The 17,650-nt window shown below is 52.3% G+C and overlaps 1 protein-coding gene across 3 annotated transcripts in view; it reads right to left on the bottom strand.

Moving 5' to 3' along the window:
• Nucleotides 1–15,431, bottom strand: part of CCN4 (cellular communication network factor 4) — a 39,045-nt gene extending 23,614 nt beyond the window's left edge. Inside the window, exon 1 of one of the 3 annotated variants that reach the window (XM_082433851.1) lies at nt 15,219–15,431. In XM_082433851.1, coding sequence (XP_082289977.1) covers nt 15,219–15,290 — 72 coding nt within the window. In that variant the 5' untranslated portion in view covers nt 15,291–15,431. The remainder of the gene's footprint in view (nt 1–15,218) is intronic. The other 2 variants (XM_082433850.1, XM_082433849.1) reach the window with 2 other exon arrangements.
• Between the last annotated feature and the right edge of the window lie 2,219 nt (nt 15,432–17,650).

Below are 17,650 nucleotides of genomic sequence, written 5' to 3'. Positions count from 1 at the left end.
GAAGGAGACATAAGTCTCAAAGAGCCCTCCCTGCGCTGAAGATCAGGCAGATAGAACGGGAGGCTGCTCTGGGACGCCGGCCGGTATTAGGAGCTCCCAACTTCCTGTATCTCAGGCATCCAGTCACCCGCCCGGCCCCTCCGGCTGCCTCCCTGAACGGCCCTCCTGGCCCCTCACTCTTTATACTGGAGGAAACCTAGGCCCAGGGAGGAAGGGAATTGCCTGAGGATGGAGAGTGGAGGCTGCATTTTCCCACCCACTGGTGGCGGTCCCTGCTGGGGAGCCTGCTGTCTGGGGCTCCTGAATTCTGAGGTTAGCGGAGGTGGAGCCAGGGCTTGTGCGGGGTGCCCCTCGGGCCAGCTCCTCCGTCCTGAACCAGAGCCTGTTCTGTGGACTTACAGATCTGCACTTCATTCTTTGAACAATAGATGATAAGATATTCCGACAGATTCCTTCTTTTCCTGAGGAGGAAACCGAGACCCAAAAGGCAGAGGGACACATCCAGGATGACATGGCCCATGTCTGGGCCTAGGCACAAATGACTCTCCAAGCTCTCATTTCTGGGACCTTTACCTCTGCTCCCTCTGGGCTCTTTCAGTCACTCCACAAACATTTGCTGAGCTAGCTCACCGTCTCTCTTAAGTTTTAGGCATTTGAAGATGAAGTTAAAAACGTCCTGTGCTTGTGGCACGACAGCTTATAGGAGAGACAGACATTAGAGGTGATTGATCACAACGTGAGGCTGTGTGTGAGCGCCGGGCACCAGGGCAGCCCCGGGAGCTCTCTGACTACCAGGGCAGCCCCGGGAGCTCTCTGACTACCAGGGCAGGAAGCTCTCTGCCGAGGTGAGTGATGTGCATCCTTGAATGCTTGGCTGTGAGAACCAGAGGCCAGGAGAGATGGTCCAGGTTGAAGTGTTGGATTAGTTGGGCTCTTGGTTCTGTGCTCGGCACATAGCAAGTGCAATAAATATTGATTTGACACATTAAGGGCCTTTGAAAGTCAAAAATGCAAACCTTGATTTGAGGCTTTTGTCACCTCTAGGCTTGGTTTCAGGCAGGTTTGCTGGTGGGGAGCAGATTGCTCTGGAGGCTGGCAGGGCTGGTCTGTGCTCATCTGGAAAGCATTTAGGTTACCTTCCCTTGTTTGCTTTTCCTCGAAACACACAATGTGACACACAAAACCCCAAACCCCCATATCAATGAAACCACACACTCACACACACACACACACACACACCGTCATCTTTCTGACTGTATGCAGAGAGACTTTTCCTTGTCAGTCTGTGACAGTGGAGGCCTGGAGCTTTAGGAGTCCCCCAGACCATCTCTGATGGTCTCTAGACCCTCAAGACCTACTCTTGGCAGAGGAAACAAAAAAGCCCTCTCCTCCAGGAAGCCTTCCATGCCTTTCCCAGGTTGTATTAGGGGGTGCTGCCTCCCCCACTAGAATGTGAACTTGAAAAGGGCAGGGTCTGTGCCTTACTACTCTCTGTGGGCCTGAAACACGGCTCACGGCCCACAGCAGGGCTGTGTAAGTGTCGCCTGGTGGAATGGATGGATGGGGGATTGTTGACTCTAAGGGGCTTTGGTGTCCCTTGATTTTTCAGGATCTACCATCTTGGAAGCTTTTTTCTCTGCTCTAAGTTTGAGTGTCAAGAAAACAGCATGGGACCCGAGACAGTCAGAAGTGGTTTCTCTCTGTGTGTCCTTGGACAAACTTTCTGAGCCTCAACATCCCCATCTGTGAAATGGCCACAATAATGCCCCCTCGGGAACTATTGGGAGGGTGGAGGCATTGTGTATGCAGAAGCACTGTGTATGCAGGCCTGGCAAAGGGCAGACGCTCGAAAGCACGACTTTGTCCTTGCGCTCCCTTGCTTGTGCGCCCCGCCTCGCACCCACACGGCCCAGCACAGGACTTGGGGGTCTGGACACTTTGAGCTGAGCTGGGCTGGGCTGGAATCTGGATAGTAACCACCTCCACGTGGTTACTATCCATCCTGCTGTCTCCATTCCAAGTTAAAGCTCCCCAGAAGGAAGCCTCCTTTCCAAGTACATGCCGGGAGCCCCAGGGCACCCAGCTCCTCAAGGGGAGCTGCAGAGAAGGCCCCCCTCTTGGATGAGGGAAGCAGGTGATGGCACCGTGGGGCAGTGGAGGGAGCGGCTCTGGTTCCCCTGAGCCAAGCCCTTGCTGTTGGCGCCATCTAGTGGTAGGAAATCTCCCATTCCCTAGAAGGTCCTTGATGAGAGCTGTGGGGTGGGAAGACCTTTAGACCCCAGGGCCTGAGGACTCCTCATTTTGGTGCATGACCTTCTGAATCCCGACTGCCTTGTCCAGCACCCACACCCCAGGGAAAGTGACTGCGCGCGCGCGCACACACACACACACACACACACACACACACACACACACACGCATCAGCCACCTTGGATATCCAAGATGGCACTGCATGTCCACTTGCCCTTGGCCATGGTACAGGGACTATTGCAAACTCACTGCTCTATGGGGCTACAGCATTTTTTATAACAGCAGAAGCTAAGGGTGAAAAAAGGGAAGGAAAACAATCAGAAAGCAAGGAGAATATCTATCATCTGGAGAAAGCCAAAGAACATCAAGAACAGCCTTGGGTACTTCCAAATTGCACTTGTTCACATAAGAGTCTCTTTTACAAGGTGCTTCTGGCTGTGGACTCCCCGCGGACACCACTGTGTTTACAGGAAAGACAGGAGGGGGGTCTGTGCCCTGATGCTTCCCGGGCTGGGCACCCAGGGCTCAGGCTCCTACCTGGTTCTGCCCGCTCAGCCCCTCAGCTCCCGGACTGAGCCCATTGCCCACCTCCATCCTCAGAGACCCCAGGGCAGCACCTCACACAGTCACTTCCTACAGTGGCTCCCAAACTTTGCCTCATGTTAGAACCATCCAGAAGCTTTGATAAACACTGATGCTCGGCCACTGTCCGCAGACAGCCTGACTGAAGTGGTCTGGGCAGAATCCTGGGCACTGAATGCAGCGGAGGGTGAGAAGGGTCCACTTGCCTAAGGACCTTGTTAAGATACAGATACCTGAAGCCCACTTGGAATATTCAGCTTCAGCTCTTCTATGCTGGGCCCAGAATTTATATGTTGACCTGCACCCCTGGTGATTCTTGTGAGAATGGGAACCCTCGTCTTAGAAAACTGGACCAGGGGAGGGTACGATGGGGAGATTCTAGGCCATTTTCCTTTCTTAACAAGACTTCTCTAGAACTGCAGGTACATGCCTAACCTCCTGGCAGCTTGATCAGCCTTCCACAAAACAGTCCAGGCCAACCTGCAGAAAACACACCATTTTCGGTAAGCAGGCCTCATGTAGTTAATTGAAAATGATGTACTTTGCTTTTACTGTTTTGTGAGAAAGACTGAAAAATGAAAGAAATAAAAAAGGAGCAGCTCCCCATGATAAGACCCCTAAGTGCCTGCTGGTACTGAATGAATGTGTCCCCTCAAATTTATATGTTGACGTTCTAACCTCTCTAAAGGTCATGGTATTAGGAGGTGAGGTCTTCGGGGGGGATTAGGTCATAAGGGTGGAGCCCTCATGGATGGGATTAGTACCCTTATAAAAAGGATCGCAGAGAGCTCCCTGGCTCCTTCCACCGTGTGAAGACACAATGAGAAGATGCCAGTTATGGAAAGGGTCCTCATGTAGAATGTGACCATGCTGGCCTTGATCGTGGACTTCCAGCCTCCAGAACTGTAAGCAATACATTTCTGTTGTCTGTTAGCCTCCCAGTGTGTGGTTTCTTATAGAAGCCCAAATGGACTAAGACCACGTCTGCTACTTAACCCTCTGGGCAAGGAGGGTAATCAGTAGGCAGGTTAAAAGCAATGAATCAATCCATTTAATCATATTTATTGGACAAACTTAAGCAGATTAAAACTAAGAAGGAAGACATCTTTACAACAATGAATGGTGGTAGGCATGGGAGCAGAGAGCAGGAGGCTGGCCGTGGTGGGGTGCCACCCTGAGACCTTAATCATCCTGATCGATGATGGAGCTGGACCTCACCGTCCTCTGAGAGTGTGTGTGGTTCATCGATGAACAGGGCCCTGGGACCAGGAGGAAAGGGCAGGGCATCTGCAGTGAGTGGAACCCATTTCCCAAGGCTCTGTGACCTGGGGCCGTGCTCACCCTCTCTGAGCTTCAGTTTCCTCATCTGTAAAATAGTAATGATGACAGCATCCTCCAGCAGCCCTAATGAGCAGTTATGGTCTTACCCCCATTTTACGGATGAGGAAACTGAAGCTCAGAGAGCTTAAGTAACTTGCTCACAGTCTTGCCGCTGGGAAGGGGTCTCTGAGTGTCCCCAGAGTGTCCCTCCAGAGGGACTTATCACCATGCTGCCCTACTCCTTCATTCCTTCACATTCATATCCATACATTCATTCCTCCATCCTCCCATCACACACATGCACTAAGCATCTCCCGCGCGGTTGGTGCTCAGATGAACAAGGCGTGCTTCTTACCCGAAGGCAGTCACAGTATAGACACACACGCAAGATTACAACACGGGGTGGTGAAATTGTGATTCAGTTGAGCCCAAGCTTCCAGGGGTCCCCGGAAGAGGAGATGGGAGCCTCTCGCGGGGCTTTGCAGGGACAGATTGCCCTTTCTTGACTCCTAGGTGCCCAACACTGAGCCTGGCACACCCTGGGCTAGTGCTTCATGAATGGAAGGGATGGTAGAGAGCTTGTCTTGCCCACGTTTAGGCGGCCACCCCCAGATGCTCCACCAGGGGGCAGGGTTGAGACAGGAATGGCCTGAGCCAGCCTCAGCTGGGCCCTGGGGGTTTTAGGAAAGGGCTGCCCTGTCTGGAAGCAGTTTCTGTTTGCTCCTTCCCTGAAAAGAGAGGCCTCGGTGGGCAGTGGGAGAATGTGGACACAGGCCTGGGTCCAGAGCTGGGGATACCCTGTGGTCAGCCCTCTCCGACGCTTTGCTCTCACTTTTCTGGTGTAACTAACAAGCAGCCACCGTGTGAGCTGGTGGACACATTTTCTGAGCATCTCCTCCCCCTCCGAGGATACCCCTAGGGGTCTGTACCCAGGGCCTGGTGGGAATGCCCTGCAGGTGGGGTCACCGTCTTGGAAAACTCTTAGCTCAAACCCCCGCAAAGCACCTGGCCTGAGGGTTTGGAGGACCCAGCACTGCCCAGAGCCTTCCATGCTCACGCCGGTTCCGATGGCAGGATCTCCAGGGACCTGAGGCCCAGCATTGACTCAGCACTGGCCAGGCTGCACGTCTTGGGAGGTGGAAGGTTTGTAGAGCTTTTCTGCTAATTAGTTTTATAAACATGCAGTCTTATGAGCGTCTGTTTGGGAAAGTCGACTTTACATGGAGAAGGTAGAGAGGGCAGGAAGCCAGATTTCTTTCCAAATAACGAGCCCTCGTGAATTTGTTCATTCATCAGATGAATATAAAGCATCTACAAAGTTCCCCATATAAAGTCTCAGGGAGCGCCCAGCCTCCCCAGGAGACAGCAGTATGAAAAAGGCAATTGCATTATAGAGCAAGGATCAGAAACCAGCCCCCAGGGACATCCCGCCCACAGCATTTTTGGTAACAGACTAGAACGGGTTCTACACTTTTAAAAGGCTGTAAAAAAACAAAAAAGAAGATCCCATGGAGAGCCTATAGTCCGTAAAGCTTAGAATATTTACTCTCTGGTCTTTTTTAGGAAATGATCACTAACTTCTGTTACAGAGTGACAGCGCTATTAATAAGAGCTAACCCTGACGGAGTGCATAGCAAGTGGCGGGCATTTCTACCAGGGTTACGTATAATCAAATTTAAAACGTGTTCATTCTTTTTTGGAGATGTGTTCAAATATTCACACTGTTGGGAGAATAATATAATGAATCTCGCATACCTTTTCCCGCTTCAGTAATTATCAACCAACCTCTGTCCATCTCCTTTCCTCTATTTCTCCCGCCTACACACATACTTTTTCATTCTTGAGGATTTCAAAGCAAATCTCAGACATCATGTGATTTTACCTGAAATTCTTCAGAGAGTGTCTCTAAAGTATGGAGAATTAAAAAACAAAACAAAACAATTTTCACACCAATTAACTTAGTTTGGTTACAATTTTGTAATTTTCCCTATAGCAAATACTTAGTCCGTATTCAGACTTCACTGATTATCTCAAAGCTTTAAGAAAAATCAGATGGTTTCTATGAATCAAGATGAAAATGAGGTCTACATGGTCTGCATTTTGCCTTTTATGCCTCTTTTATTAGTTTCCACGCTAAGTCATCTAGTCGTTGTGAGAACCCTAAGAGGCAGGCTGCTTTTATAATCATCTCCCCCAGTTTACAGATAAGTAAACTGAGCCACAGAAAGGTCAGATCATTTGCCCAAGACCATTCACAAGTGGCAGAGTTGGGATCTGAACCAGTATCAGTCTCTTAAGGCATCACACCCAAGGGCCACACGGCTGGGTGTCTCAGCAGAGTCTAGGGGCTATGAGAGCAAGGTGAGAAGGAAAGGGATGGGGCCGTGGAAGCAGGGAGGGCTTCCTGGAGGAGGAGCCATTTGCTCTGCATCTTTAAAGGATGAATGAGAATTGACCAGAATGGCAAAGAGAACATCCAAGCTGAGGAACGGCATGAGCAGGGGCGTGCGGGTGCTGCAAAGTGGCATGGAGCAGGAATGACCAGTGGTCACCGTTGCTGGGGCTTAGGGTTCAAGGACACAGGGAAGGCAAGCAGGTGTCACAGCCAGAGGACCTGAGGGCCATGCCTGGGACGTGTGCGCCTGCTGGGGGGAAAACAGGGACCTCTCCTGAGTCAGCCAACCCGTTGTGCCAGGCGATGACCAGAACAACCCTTCAAGGGCAGTGCCAATGGTCCCCATTTGACAGATGGGGAAACTGAGGCCCATGGAGGTTAGAGACACAGCAAGACAATTATACACTCTGCTCTGACTCTGGGTCTCGTATTCCCCCAGCAACCTCTAAGAGACCCTGTTCTTGCCTAATTTCCAGTTCATTCAACTCACGAAAAGGAGCAGAGAACCTTCCACATCCCAGGCCTGGCTGTGGTGGTGGCCATGGCTGACCAGGGAGGGGACCAGCCCTGGAGCAAGAGCCAGTACAGACACGGGGGGAAGAAATTGCCCTCTGTTGAGCTTAAGCCTGTTCTGTATACAAGGGAAGAGCTAGTAGCCGTCCAGTAGGACAGTGGGAACCGTCTTCAGTCCCTACGGGTGGACCTGTAGGTGGGAGGCCCTGGGCTGCAGCCCTGATGCTGAGACTGTGGCCTTGGACGAGCTGCTTGCCCTCCTGACAGGGCAGGGGCAGGTGGGCTGAGGCAATCCCTCTGGCGCTGTCTGACTCTGACCATCGGCTCACTGAGCCGGGCCTCCGATAAGGCCTCCCCTCCCTCCACCGCCTGGAGCCCGCCCCGCCCCCCCTTCCCTCCTCCTGGATGGGGTCCTGTCTCAGGTGGGGAGGGCAGAACGTGGGCAAGAGGCTCGGGCACAGGACACCCTGGGGAGGGGTCCTGCCAGCCCTGCGTGGGGAGCTTGGGGGTGTTCTTGAAGCGTGGATCGCAGGGAGGTCATTAAAATGTGTGCCTCAGTTTCCAAGTCTGTAAAGTGGGGGTGATACTCAGTGAGACTCAGTGAGACTCAGTGAGCTCCGTGTGGTCCTCAGCCCCCAGCGAGGTCCCAGCAAGGGCTGGTGCTTTTGATCCTTTAAGAGCTGAAGTTTGCAGTTGTCAGGACGTGGCTACTTGGGGCATAGGGCCAGAGACAGCCGGAGTGAGTGTGTGTGTATATGGGGGGCATATCTGAACACCAAGGGCAGCAGTAGGGAGGACAGGTAGATGGCTGCAGCCCCCAGTCCGCACAACACCCACCCACCAGCTTCTGCTGTCCAGGAGCTCGCAGAAAAGCCTAGAAGACAGCACCCCAACCCCAAAGCACCCTGATCATCACTCTCTCATCGCGGCCCCCAAGCTCCTTCTCGACACACGCTCAGCATCCAACCTGCATTCTCTGCCTCTGTTGCTGGGGCTCTGTGAGTCGGGCTTTTAGGTCCCTTTTATGGATGAAAAGCTGAGGCCCAGCTCGGAGGTGGGGGGCTGGCTCTCAGCCCCAGGTGGTGTGCCGCCCTCTCCCCTCGGCCACCACTCCATCCTGCCGAGAGCACGGGCAGAGTGGGTTTCTCGTCTCCACTTTCAGATGAAGAAATCCAGGCTCAGAGATGAAACCAAAGCCTGGGCTGGAAATCCAGGCTCAGAGATGAAACCAAAGCCTGGACTAGAACGGGGTCTTGTGACTCCTTGCTCTGTGTTCAGGAACCACGCCCGTGGCTCGCTGATCAGTCCTCTTAGTGACCGGGTCCGAGTGGGGAGCTGGAGGCCCTGGGTAGGGAGAAAAGGGTGGATAATGGCGCAGGTTTCTCATGGGGCAGATGGAGGCATTATACACGGAGATGGGGAGGCAGGTGGGGCTAAGCTCTTAATGGTATTTACAAGGATGCTTCTCGAACTTGCAAGGCCTCAAGGATTGACTGCGGTGGAAAGTATCAAAACTCTGGAGTCCTGGATGGCTGCTCAGCCCACTCAGTAGACCCAGGGGAGCCGGCACTGGTCTTTGCAGCAGCGTCTGGGCATCCTAAGGACCAGGCCTGACGAGGTACCACTGAGATGGCGGGACCCTTGGAGATTAAGCTGGTGGTATGCTTTCCAGTTTTATGAGACCAGGGGTACGCTCTGAGGGTTGAAAGAGGAGACGTGGGAAAAAGGGAGAATATCTGGGGACACCTTGAAGGGAGGAAGCATATCTAGAGGGACATTCCAGAGCACGGGCTTTTGGGGTGTCAGGCCAACCATACTCTTAATGAAGGCAGCAGCATGAGTCCCCTTACAAGAAGCATGGCACCCGAGCCCTGTGGCTGGCCCACCTGGTGAATGAGTGTGGCCCCTAGGAGTGGATCACGCCTCCAGCTGGCAGCAAGTTTGGGGTCAAGTCCAACCTCCTCATTTTCAAGATTAACAAACGAGCACTATGAAGGCAAGTGGCTTATCTAAAGTCACAGTGACGACTAGCTCTCTGCGCGAGTCCATTATTCTGCCCCCACAGCAGGACCCGAGTCCCAGCTCTCTCAGAATATTCCTCCACCCGTAGACCACTTCCTTCCTCCTGCCCCTTTCAGCCCTGGGTGGGCTCAGGGCACACGGCCCTTCTCTCCACTCCGAGACTCGATGCAGGATTATGGGAGGGGCAGGGGAGGACCCCTCCCTTCCTGTCCTTTGGGCCTGGGCTCTCGTTTCCTCTCTCTTCCCCCTCATACCACCACCAAGGCTGAGCAGAGCCAAGGCCCATGCCCCAAACCTGGACTTGCCTCCAGATTAGGGGGGTGGGATGAGCAGATTTGATCACATCCCCTGGAATGCCCATTATTCACGTTTGAGAGGCCCAGCTCCTTCTCTGATTCTGTCTCTCTTCCCGCCCCGCCGTGATGGAAGGAGGAGGGGTAGGAGAGCTGGTAGATTATCAGGATGTCAAGGCTGGAGGAGATACCAGAGTCTCTCTAATTCGATGGTTTTGGAAACCATGTGTGTGTAAGAATCTTCAAGGTGCCAGTTAATGTACAGGTGCCTGGGGCTGGGGGTGGGAGGTCTCCCCAGGAATTCAGGCTCAGTGCCCCAACATTAGTTTTTTTCTCCTGCAGCCCTCTAAGCTTCCCTGTCAGATTTTCAACACATTCGTCTGTGCTAGGGAAAAAATCTGTCTCCAACACGTGAGCCATCCTTGTCGGTAGGGACTGAGTTAACCATCTATCGCCGCATCTCTAGGAATAGGAAGGGGCTGGGCACATAGTCACATGGTCAGCATCCATGGAACAAGTGAGTGGCTGGGCTGTGAAAATCACTGTCATTGCCAACCTGACTCAGGGTTGTAAGACGCAAGTCTCACCTTCAAGCGTCACCATCACCACCATCACCATCACCATCGCCACCATCATCATTACCACCACCAGCACCATCAGCACCATTATCATCAACATTATCACCATCACCAGCATCAGTATTTCTTTCTCCTACAGGATAATCCAGAAGTGTTCATTGACTCCCTCTAAATGTTCTGGGAAGCTGGCCAGGATGTGGAAACCTCGAGATCTTCTGAAGACCAACCCAGCACTGAGCCCAGCACAGCCCACCAATTGCTCTGCCCCTCCTCTTGCCCACCTGGCACTGAGCCTGGGGTCGTTATAAACTCCTGCTCACTTGCTCGGACCTGGCACCTGTCTGCAGCCAGCACTTCCCCTCAAGGTGGGATGCCCCGCCCCTGCTGTCTGGAGTGCAGATCAATTTTCATTTCCGCTTGGCTGTGCTGGGGCTTCATGTGCTTTACCTCCTTTTACCTTTAAGCCTCCCAAGAGGATCAGTACCCAAGAAGTGAGTACTAATATTATGCCGTTTTACAGATGAAGAAACTGGCTCAGAGAGGCTGGGTTACTTGTCTGAGGGTGCACAGCTTGCAAGGAGAGGAGCTCAGTATTTTCCCTTCCCCACCTCTTAGGACCGTTCTACGTACACTTGTGTCTTTCCAGGACAACACTGTCTAGTAAAACATAATGTGAGTTCTGGATGGAATTTTACATTTTCTAGCAGCCACACTAAAAAGTAAAGGTGAAATTTATTTTAATGAGATATTTTGTTTAGCCCAATATATTGAAAGTAGTATCATTTCAACATGGAGTCAACAGAAACAAATTATCATGAGAATTTTACGGTCTTGTATTCACACTAAGTCCTTGAAATCCAGTGTGCATTTTAGCCTTTCGGCTCAGCTGGGACCAGCCACATCTCAGCTGCCCAGCGGCCTCATGTAGCAAGTGGCTACTGGTTGGACAGTGCAGGTCTGGACTATAGTGAGCCTGCCTTGTAGGTGTGTGGTTTTCAAGGCAGCTGATACACGCAGATGCTGGGGATACGGCGCCCAGGACACAGTGAGCGCTGGATCAGTGTCAGCCCTCATCATCGCCCACGTTACCGGGGCAGAGCGTGCTCCACAGGAGTTGTTGAATGAATGAACAACGTACTGAAGCCTCGCCCGTGGACGTCTGCAGCGTCACACGGTTCTCTTGCGAGCCTTCCTACCCGGCTTTACTTCCCGTCTTGCGGTTGCCATCCCTCCCAGCTCCTCCCACGATCCCACCCTGGACCACTGCCGGCTCACCTCCCTGCTCCCGTATGTAACCTACAGTGTGTGTAGCAGCCCCTTGCCTCCGCTCAGAGAGATGGCAAAGTTTCCTGGGAGGAATTCCAGGGTTTCTGTTTGTACAAAGACAGCCTCCTGGCGTTCGGCTGCTTTGCAGGCGTGGGGCAGGGGCCTGTCCTGAAACCTGGGGAGGTGATGTCGCTGACAGCCTGGAGGTACTGCCCAGCCCACGGTCAGGATCAGGTCTCCCAGGGAGCACCGTTCCCGTGCCCATTCCAGAGGGTGAGCCCTCACCAGGGGCCGTGCCCGGGTGGGAAATGCCTGCCCGAGCCACGCTCCCGCCAGCATCCTGGACAAGCAGTGGGCGAGAGGGGCCCAGAGCTGGGAGCAGAGTGTCCGATTTGACGGAAGAGGCTCTGAGCAGGGAGCTGCTGGGTGTGGGGCTTGAAATGCTAGCTCAGATCCCAGCTACACACAGGAAGTGTAAAGAAGCCATCCCCTTTATGCTCCTGCAATCTTTTAAAAGGGATGTGCCGCTTACCCGGGGCCACGTTATTCTGCAGTTGGTCTGAGGGGCTGAAAGTGTGTTTGCATTTCACACTCAGCCCACGTATCCTCAGGGACACACACACACACACCACGGGGATTTATACCTTCAAACAAGCCACAGTCACTTACACATGCATGCTTATACCCCTGTGCACACCAACACACATTTCTATGGGAGAAGGTATATGGGTCTCAGCTGTACACAGACAACCAGAGACCTAATGTGTGCCCTGGAATTTATTAGCACAGCGTTCATGTACCTGGTCACGTGCTTCTGAGAGGCTTTCCTCAAGCAGCCCTGTGTTCGCTCCTCGGCAACGGGGAACGGGATGGGGCTCAGGTTGTCAGCCCCGATTAACAAGAGAGGACAGGAAGGTCCGAGTGGTTGGGGGACTTGCTGGAGCTGGTTCAGCCAGTGGCAGAGCTTGCACCCGGCCTCTCTTTCCTGGATGGCATCACCTCTGCCACCTCTCATTCCAACGTATGAGTGGCTGTCACCTGCCTCGCCAGCCTGTAAGCTCAGTAGGGTCACGGACTTTGTGCTTCTCATGTTTGCACAAGTACATGGACCAGGGAGGCAAGAGGCTGTATTGTTGAGAGCTGACCTAGGTTCAAATGTCAGCTCCACAGATTACTAGCTGTGTGACCTTTGGCAAATTACTTAACCTCTCTGAGCTTTAGTTTTTATCTACAAAGGAAGTTGATTACATCTGCTTAATAGTATTGCTATGAGAATTTAGGAGATGCTTAATAAATAATCATAAATGTCATGTGGATGAACTGAGGAAGGTCTTACGTATATAAATATATAGGCTTTGGCGCAGTGCTCGGCAACCCCCCCCCCAAATGTAGACCCTCTCTCTTAGCACAAGGGAGGTACTCACAACATGTAGAAGGAAGAAAAGAACAAAGAGATGGAAAAACAAGGTCTGTCTGTAGCTCACCTTTATCATATGTTACATTCCTGAGTACACTTGGCTACGTTTCTGAGCTCACTGCCCTGTCCCGCTCCTGGATTTATCTCTTCCTGGGTTGGCCTCTTCCTCCTTCAATTACGGAACTTTTCGATAATGTTTTACTATCTGACAGGGCAAGTCCCCCCTCACAATTCGACTTCCTAGAAGTTTTCTTGGCAATTCTCATGAACTTTTTCTTCCATATGGACATCTATCATCATTTTTTCCATTAAAACCTCAGTGGGACCTTGAATGGACTCATATTCCCTTTATGTATGAGTTTGGGGAGGATGGCCACAGATGGAACTTGGCTCTAAAGGGAAGTGCAGGTTGACGTTTGTCTCCCAGCCCTCATTGGGGGGGGGGGGGGGGTTAAGGCTCTATCCAGGGAGCTCCTGAATCAGATAACAGTGTTGCAGGGGGGAAGTATGGGTCCCCACAGAAGGTCCCCAGGCAGGGGCACAGAAGAGAGGTACCTTGTCTCCTCCCAGAAAACTTCCCTCCAGCCTGCTGCCTGGGTCTGTCTGGACTCCCAGCTCCTGTGCTGTGCGCCCCCTCGGCTGAGCCTGTACCCCCTCTTCCCTAGCGCAGGTTGCTCTGAGGAGGTACCTGGGGTTCCCGTGTACTTGGACCCCCTTACATACTTCTCTCTTCCTCCTCCTCACTCAGACCTCACTACCCGACCCCTCTCACCTCTTCTCCATCCACCCCCTGTCCTCCCAGACGTTGCAACACTGAGATAAAGGCTGATATGGTGTCTTCTGGGCGCTCCAGCTTTCAGGAAAGCTCTGGAAGAGAGAGTGGGATTTGGCAGGAAAAGATCTGAGTGTGAGCCCTCCCGCTTATTAATTGTGAGACCCTGGGCATGTCCCTTATTTGCCCTGTCTCCATTTCTTTCATTTGTAAAATGGAATTAATATCCTTTTTTTAAAACTTTTTATTTTATATTGGAGCATAGTTGATTAACAATGTTGTGTTAGTTTCAGGTGTACAACAAAGTGATTCAGTTATACGTATACATGTATCTATTCTTTTTCAAATCCTTTTCCCAGTTAGCTTGTTACAGAATGTTGAGCAGAGTTCCCTGTGCTATACAGTAGGTCCTTGTTGGTTGTCCATTTTAAATATAGCAGTGTGTACATGTCAACCGCAAACTCCAAACTCCCTAAAAGTTCCCTGACCAGGGATGGAACCCGTGCCCCCTGAATTGGGAGGGCAGAGTCTTAACCAATGGACTGCCAGGGAAGTCCCTTCTTCTTCTTCTTATTTTTTTTTTGGTAGGATGGGTCAGCACCAACTACAGGCAGAAGCCGCACAAGTTATGGAGGATTTAACAGCAAGTCACCTAGACGCCCTCCCTGATCTCATTAATGCACACTACCGTGCTTGGAGGAATATGCATCACCCAGCGCCTATGAGCAACTGGCCTGTGGTCAGCCGTCAGCTCTCAGCCTCAGATCTGGTTGATTCAGAACCAGCGTCTTTGAGCCCACGGGCAAGTAGCTTACCCCCAAGCCTCAGCTTCCTCATCTAGCAATGGGGCACATCAATCCCCAAGAAAGCTGTCCGTGCGAGTGGGTAATAAACTCCCTCCTGCCATCCTCCCTCGTTCTCTTGGCCTTACTACTGGCAGCAGGCCCTGGCCCGGGCTGTGGGATCTTGGATTCAGAAGCTCTTCACAGCTGCCCACCTCCTGCCCGCCCCGTGCCTGCTCCATGCCCCGAGCCAGCCGCCTGTCCCTGTGCTGCCACGTGTCTTGCTCCCTGGCTTCTCGGAGGTGCAGACCGTCCTCCCTTCGCCTCCGTGTGCCTTGGTTTGGAGGTGGGAGAGAAAGAACCCTCAGGGTTCCCCTGAAACAGCGGGCTTCCTCTGCAGACCCGAATGTACATGCTTCATAAACTGTAGAGGGCTGTGCAAGCCCAAGGCGGCCGCATTTGGGGTTAGAGAATCAGCACAAGCACTGTTTGCACAAGTAAGTGCTTTTGTTGAAAGCTGATATTTTCCCTTCCAAGTTTTCTTGGCCTTTTCTAACTCCCCCCCACCCCCCCACCCCCTGCCTTGTAGCATCTCCGACACTTGGAGACTCATTTTCCAAACTCAAAGACTAGAAGTCTAACAACAGTTTTCCTTACTTTATGCTGCTCATAGAGGGTGAGTGACTAGCCCAAGGTCACACAGCCAGTCTGGGCAGACCTACATCTGGAGTCCAGGCTCTCTGATTCTGTTCCTTCGAGTGTCCCTTTCTGCTGCATTTCAGGTGGGAATAAAGGGCGTGGAAGTCCTGTTTGTTTTGTTTCCCCAGGTGCTGGCCCTGCTCCTCCCCGTGCCAGAATCAGCTGTCCCCAGCAGCCCTACTCCTCACCCTGGGCCTCGCCCTTGCTCCTCAGTGGACATCTCCCTGCCCCCTAACATTCCAGCCCTTCTCATCCTGCCCACCCATGCAGCAGGACCGGTGGAGATGGGAGCTGGGACCCCTCTCCATGCCCCTCCGGGCAGGACTCACCATGGCCAGGGTGCTGCCCACTGCTCCTACTGCTGTCACTGCCACCAGCGTCCACGGCAGGAACCACCTCATGCCTGGAGGTCAGTGGCCAAGGCATCTACGGAGCAGCCCAGAGGATCCGGCCACCTCTCGGGGGAGCTGGGCCGAGACTGACCTGGCCCATCAGGAGTGCCAGATATGCCTCTTCCCGCAGCCCTTAGGGGGTTTTATTAAAGCAAGATCTGACGTCAGGGTTAAGGACAAACCCTGCATTTTCCTCTGAAAAAACTTTTCCTGCCTCTCTCTCTCTCTCTTTTTTTTCTTTCTTCCCTCTGTCCCCACCTCCAGCCCAAGCTTGGCCAGCCTCCCCGGCTCTGACAGCTCTTAAAGGGAAAGTTACAGGGCTATGATTTCACATCAGGGCGGTAAATTCTCACAGAAGGAGCTGGGGTCATCCTGCCTAGGCATTTCTCAAAGGTGGGGAGGGGCAGATGGTGGGAGGGTACCAGGCAGAGGTGGAGATACAATTACAGGGGCCAGCGCTGGCAGGGGCTTTGAAAGCGCTCCCAGTGGAGAAAATAAACTCCCTTCCATTCCCTCCGGCTGCTCCTACTTCTGGTTTGCATTTGTCATCTTTCACTCCTCTCTCCCTGGCTGCAAGCAAAGGAGGGTGGCTTTAGTCCACTGATCATGAAATGGTGTGAATTCACAGATGAGCTCGGGGCTGGGGCACTGGCTGCCACCAACACCTCCTCTCCAAATTAAAGCTCTGGTTTCCAGTTTACAGGCGTTCCTGCCCCTGCTTTTAGCCGGAAGCCCTTTGGCACTGGAGCTGTCTCCCCATGTCTGGGCGCTTGCTATCCCTGGTGGATTTGGGGTGCCTGGCCTTCACCCCTTGCTGGACACTTGCCACATTGGTGACGGGTCTCCTTTGGAGCCTGGTCTGCCCTTGTCCAGCCCCCTCATCCCCACGTGGACCTTAGCCACAGCCTCCTGACTGGTCCCCCAGCCTCCTGTTCATTACCGTCCACACTTCTCAGAGCCACCAGAACAATCCTTGGCAAATGGAACCAAGGTGATGGCGCTCTCCTGGCTCCAGCTTCCCAAAGCCTGCCCATTGACTTAGCATGGCATTCCCAGTCCTTGCGTGGCCTCCAGGCCAGCAGCCTCCCTCATCTCTTCTCTTTCCATTCTCCCTCCCCTGCACTACACTCGGCCTCGGTGGACTCCTTGCTGTTCCTCTCACACCCCAGCAAATTCCCATCTCTGGACCTCAGTGGGAACTCTCTCCCCTGTGGTTTTCATAACAATTACGCCATCTCTTCCCTTTTACTGTAACATATACAAGGGGATGCTGAACCATGTGTGGCTGCTTGGAGGTGGTGGCAGGCTTGTGCCTGTGGAGGGAGATTATGACCATAGACACGACCCCCATAAGAGGTGACTCTGATGATCTCTCCATTCATTGACTTAGGGGTGGGCCTCTCACCCAATTCTGGCCAATGAGACAGAAAGAGGACTCTGCTGGGGGCTTCTAGAAAGGACTCCATTCCTCAGGAGGAGAAAAAACTTCTCTATACATTCTCTTTTTTCCTTGAGTTCAAAGTTGATGGCTGGAGCTACAGCAGTCATTTTGTGCATATAAGGCACAAGCTGGAGGATGAAAAGCCACCATGCTGAGGACGGTAGAGCAGAAGGAGGGAAAGAACCTGGGTCCTTGGAACTTAAGGTGTTACTGAATTAAACCTGGACCTTCAGACTTCCCACTGTATGAAATAATTTGATGACTTATTGCTTAAGCCATAGATTAAGAGTAATTTACTCATATAATCCTAATTAATATATGGGATTTGTAGAAATCATGTATGTAAAGTGGCAGTGGGGTATCTGTCACAAAGGAACTGCCCAATCAACATCAGTCCTCATTTTCTTCTCATGAACTCACTTGATGCTCTTAAAACAAATTCCATGAGGCAAGCACTGCGGAAAAGTGTCATTAAAGGAATCACCCAAAGTGTTAGGTGCTAATCCAGGTTCAATGACCCTTTGATGAGCACCAGGTATGTAGAGGCCCTGTACTAAGAGATAGCTCATGACCACAAGGTGGACGGTATTACTACCCCATGTTATGGGGGAGGGGAAGTGGGAACTCAGAGATGCCAGGTGATGTCAGGACATGCACTAAATTAGGGGCAGGATGGGGGCTGGAACCAAAGTCTTTGAACCCTGACAGCGACTGAACCCTTCCAAACCGGCTTCACCCACTAAAGTCCCTCAATGTTCTGTAATAAGAGTGAAGCTGAGCCCAGAGAATGCCAGGATCACTTTTAGGAAATCTGATTGCAACAAGCACTTGCAACAGATACCCCAAATCGTGATCGAAATGCTGGCCCCTTGTGCCTGCCGATGAACCTCAGATGGCTCAGCTGCCATTCTTCATTGCCAAGGAAACC

The sequence above is a fragment of the Balaenoptera physalus genome (genome assembly GCF_965194825.1).
Source record: "Balaenoptera physalus genome assembly, chromosome: 17".
Classification (NCBI taxonomy): Eukaryota; Metazoa; Chordata; class Mammalia; order Artiodactyla; family Balaenopteridae; genus Balaenoptera; species Balaenoptera physalus.
This window is presented reverse-complemented; position numbering and strand designations above follow the sequence as displayed.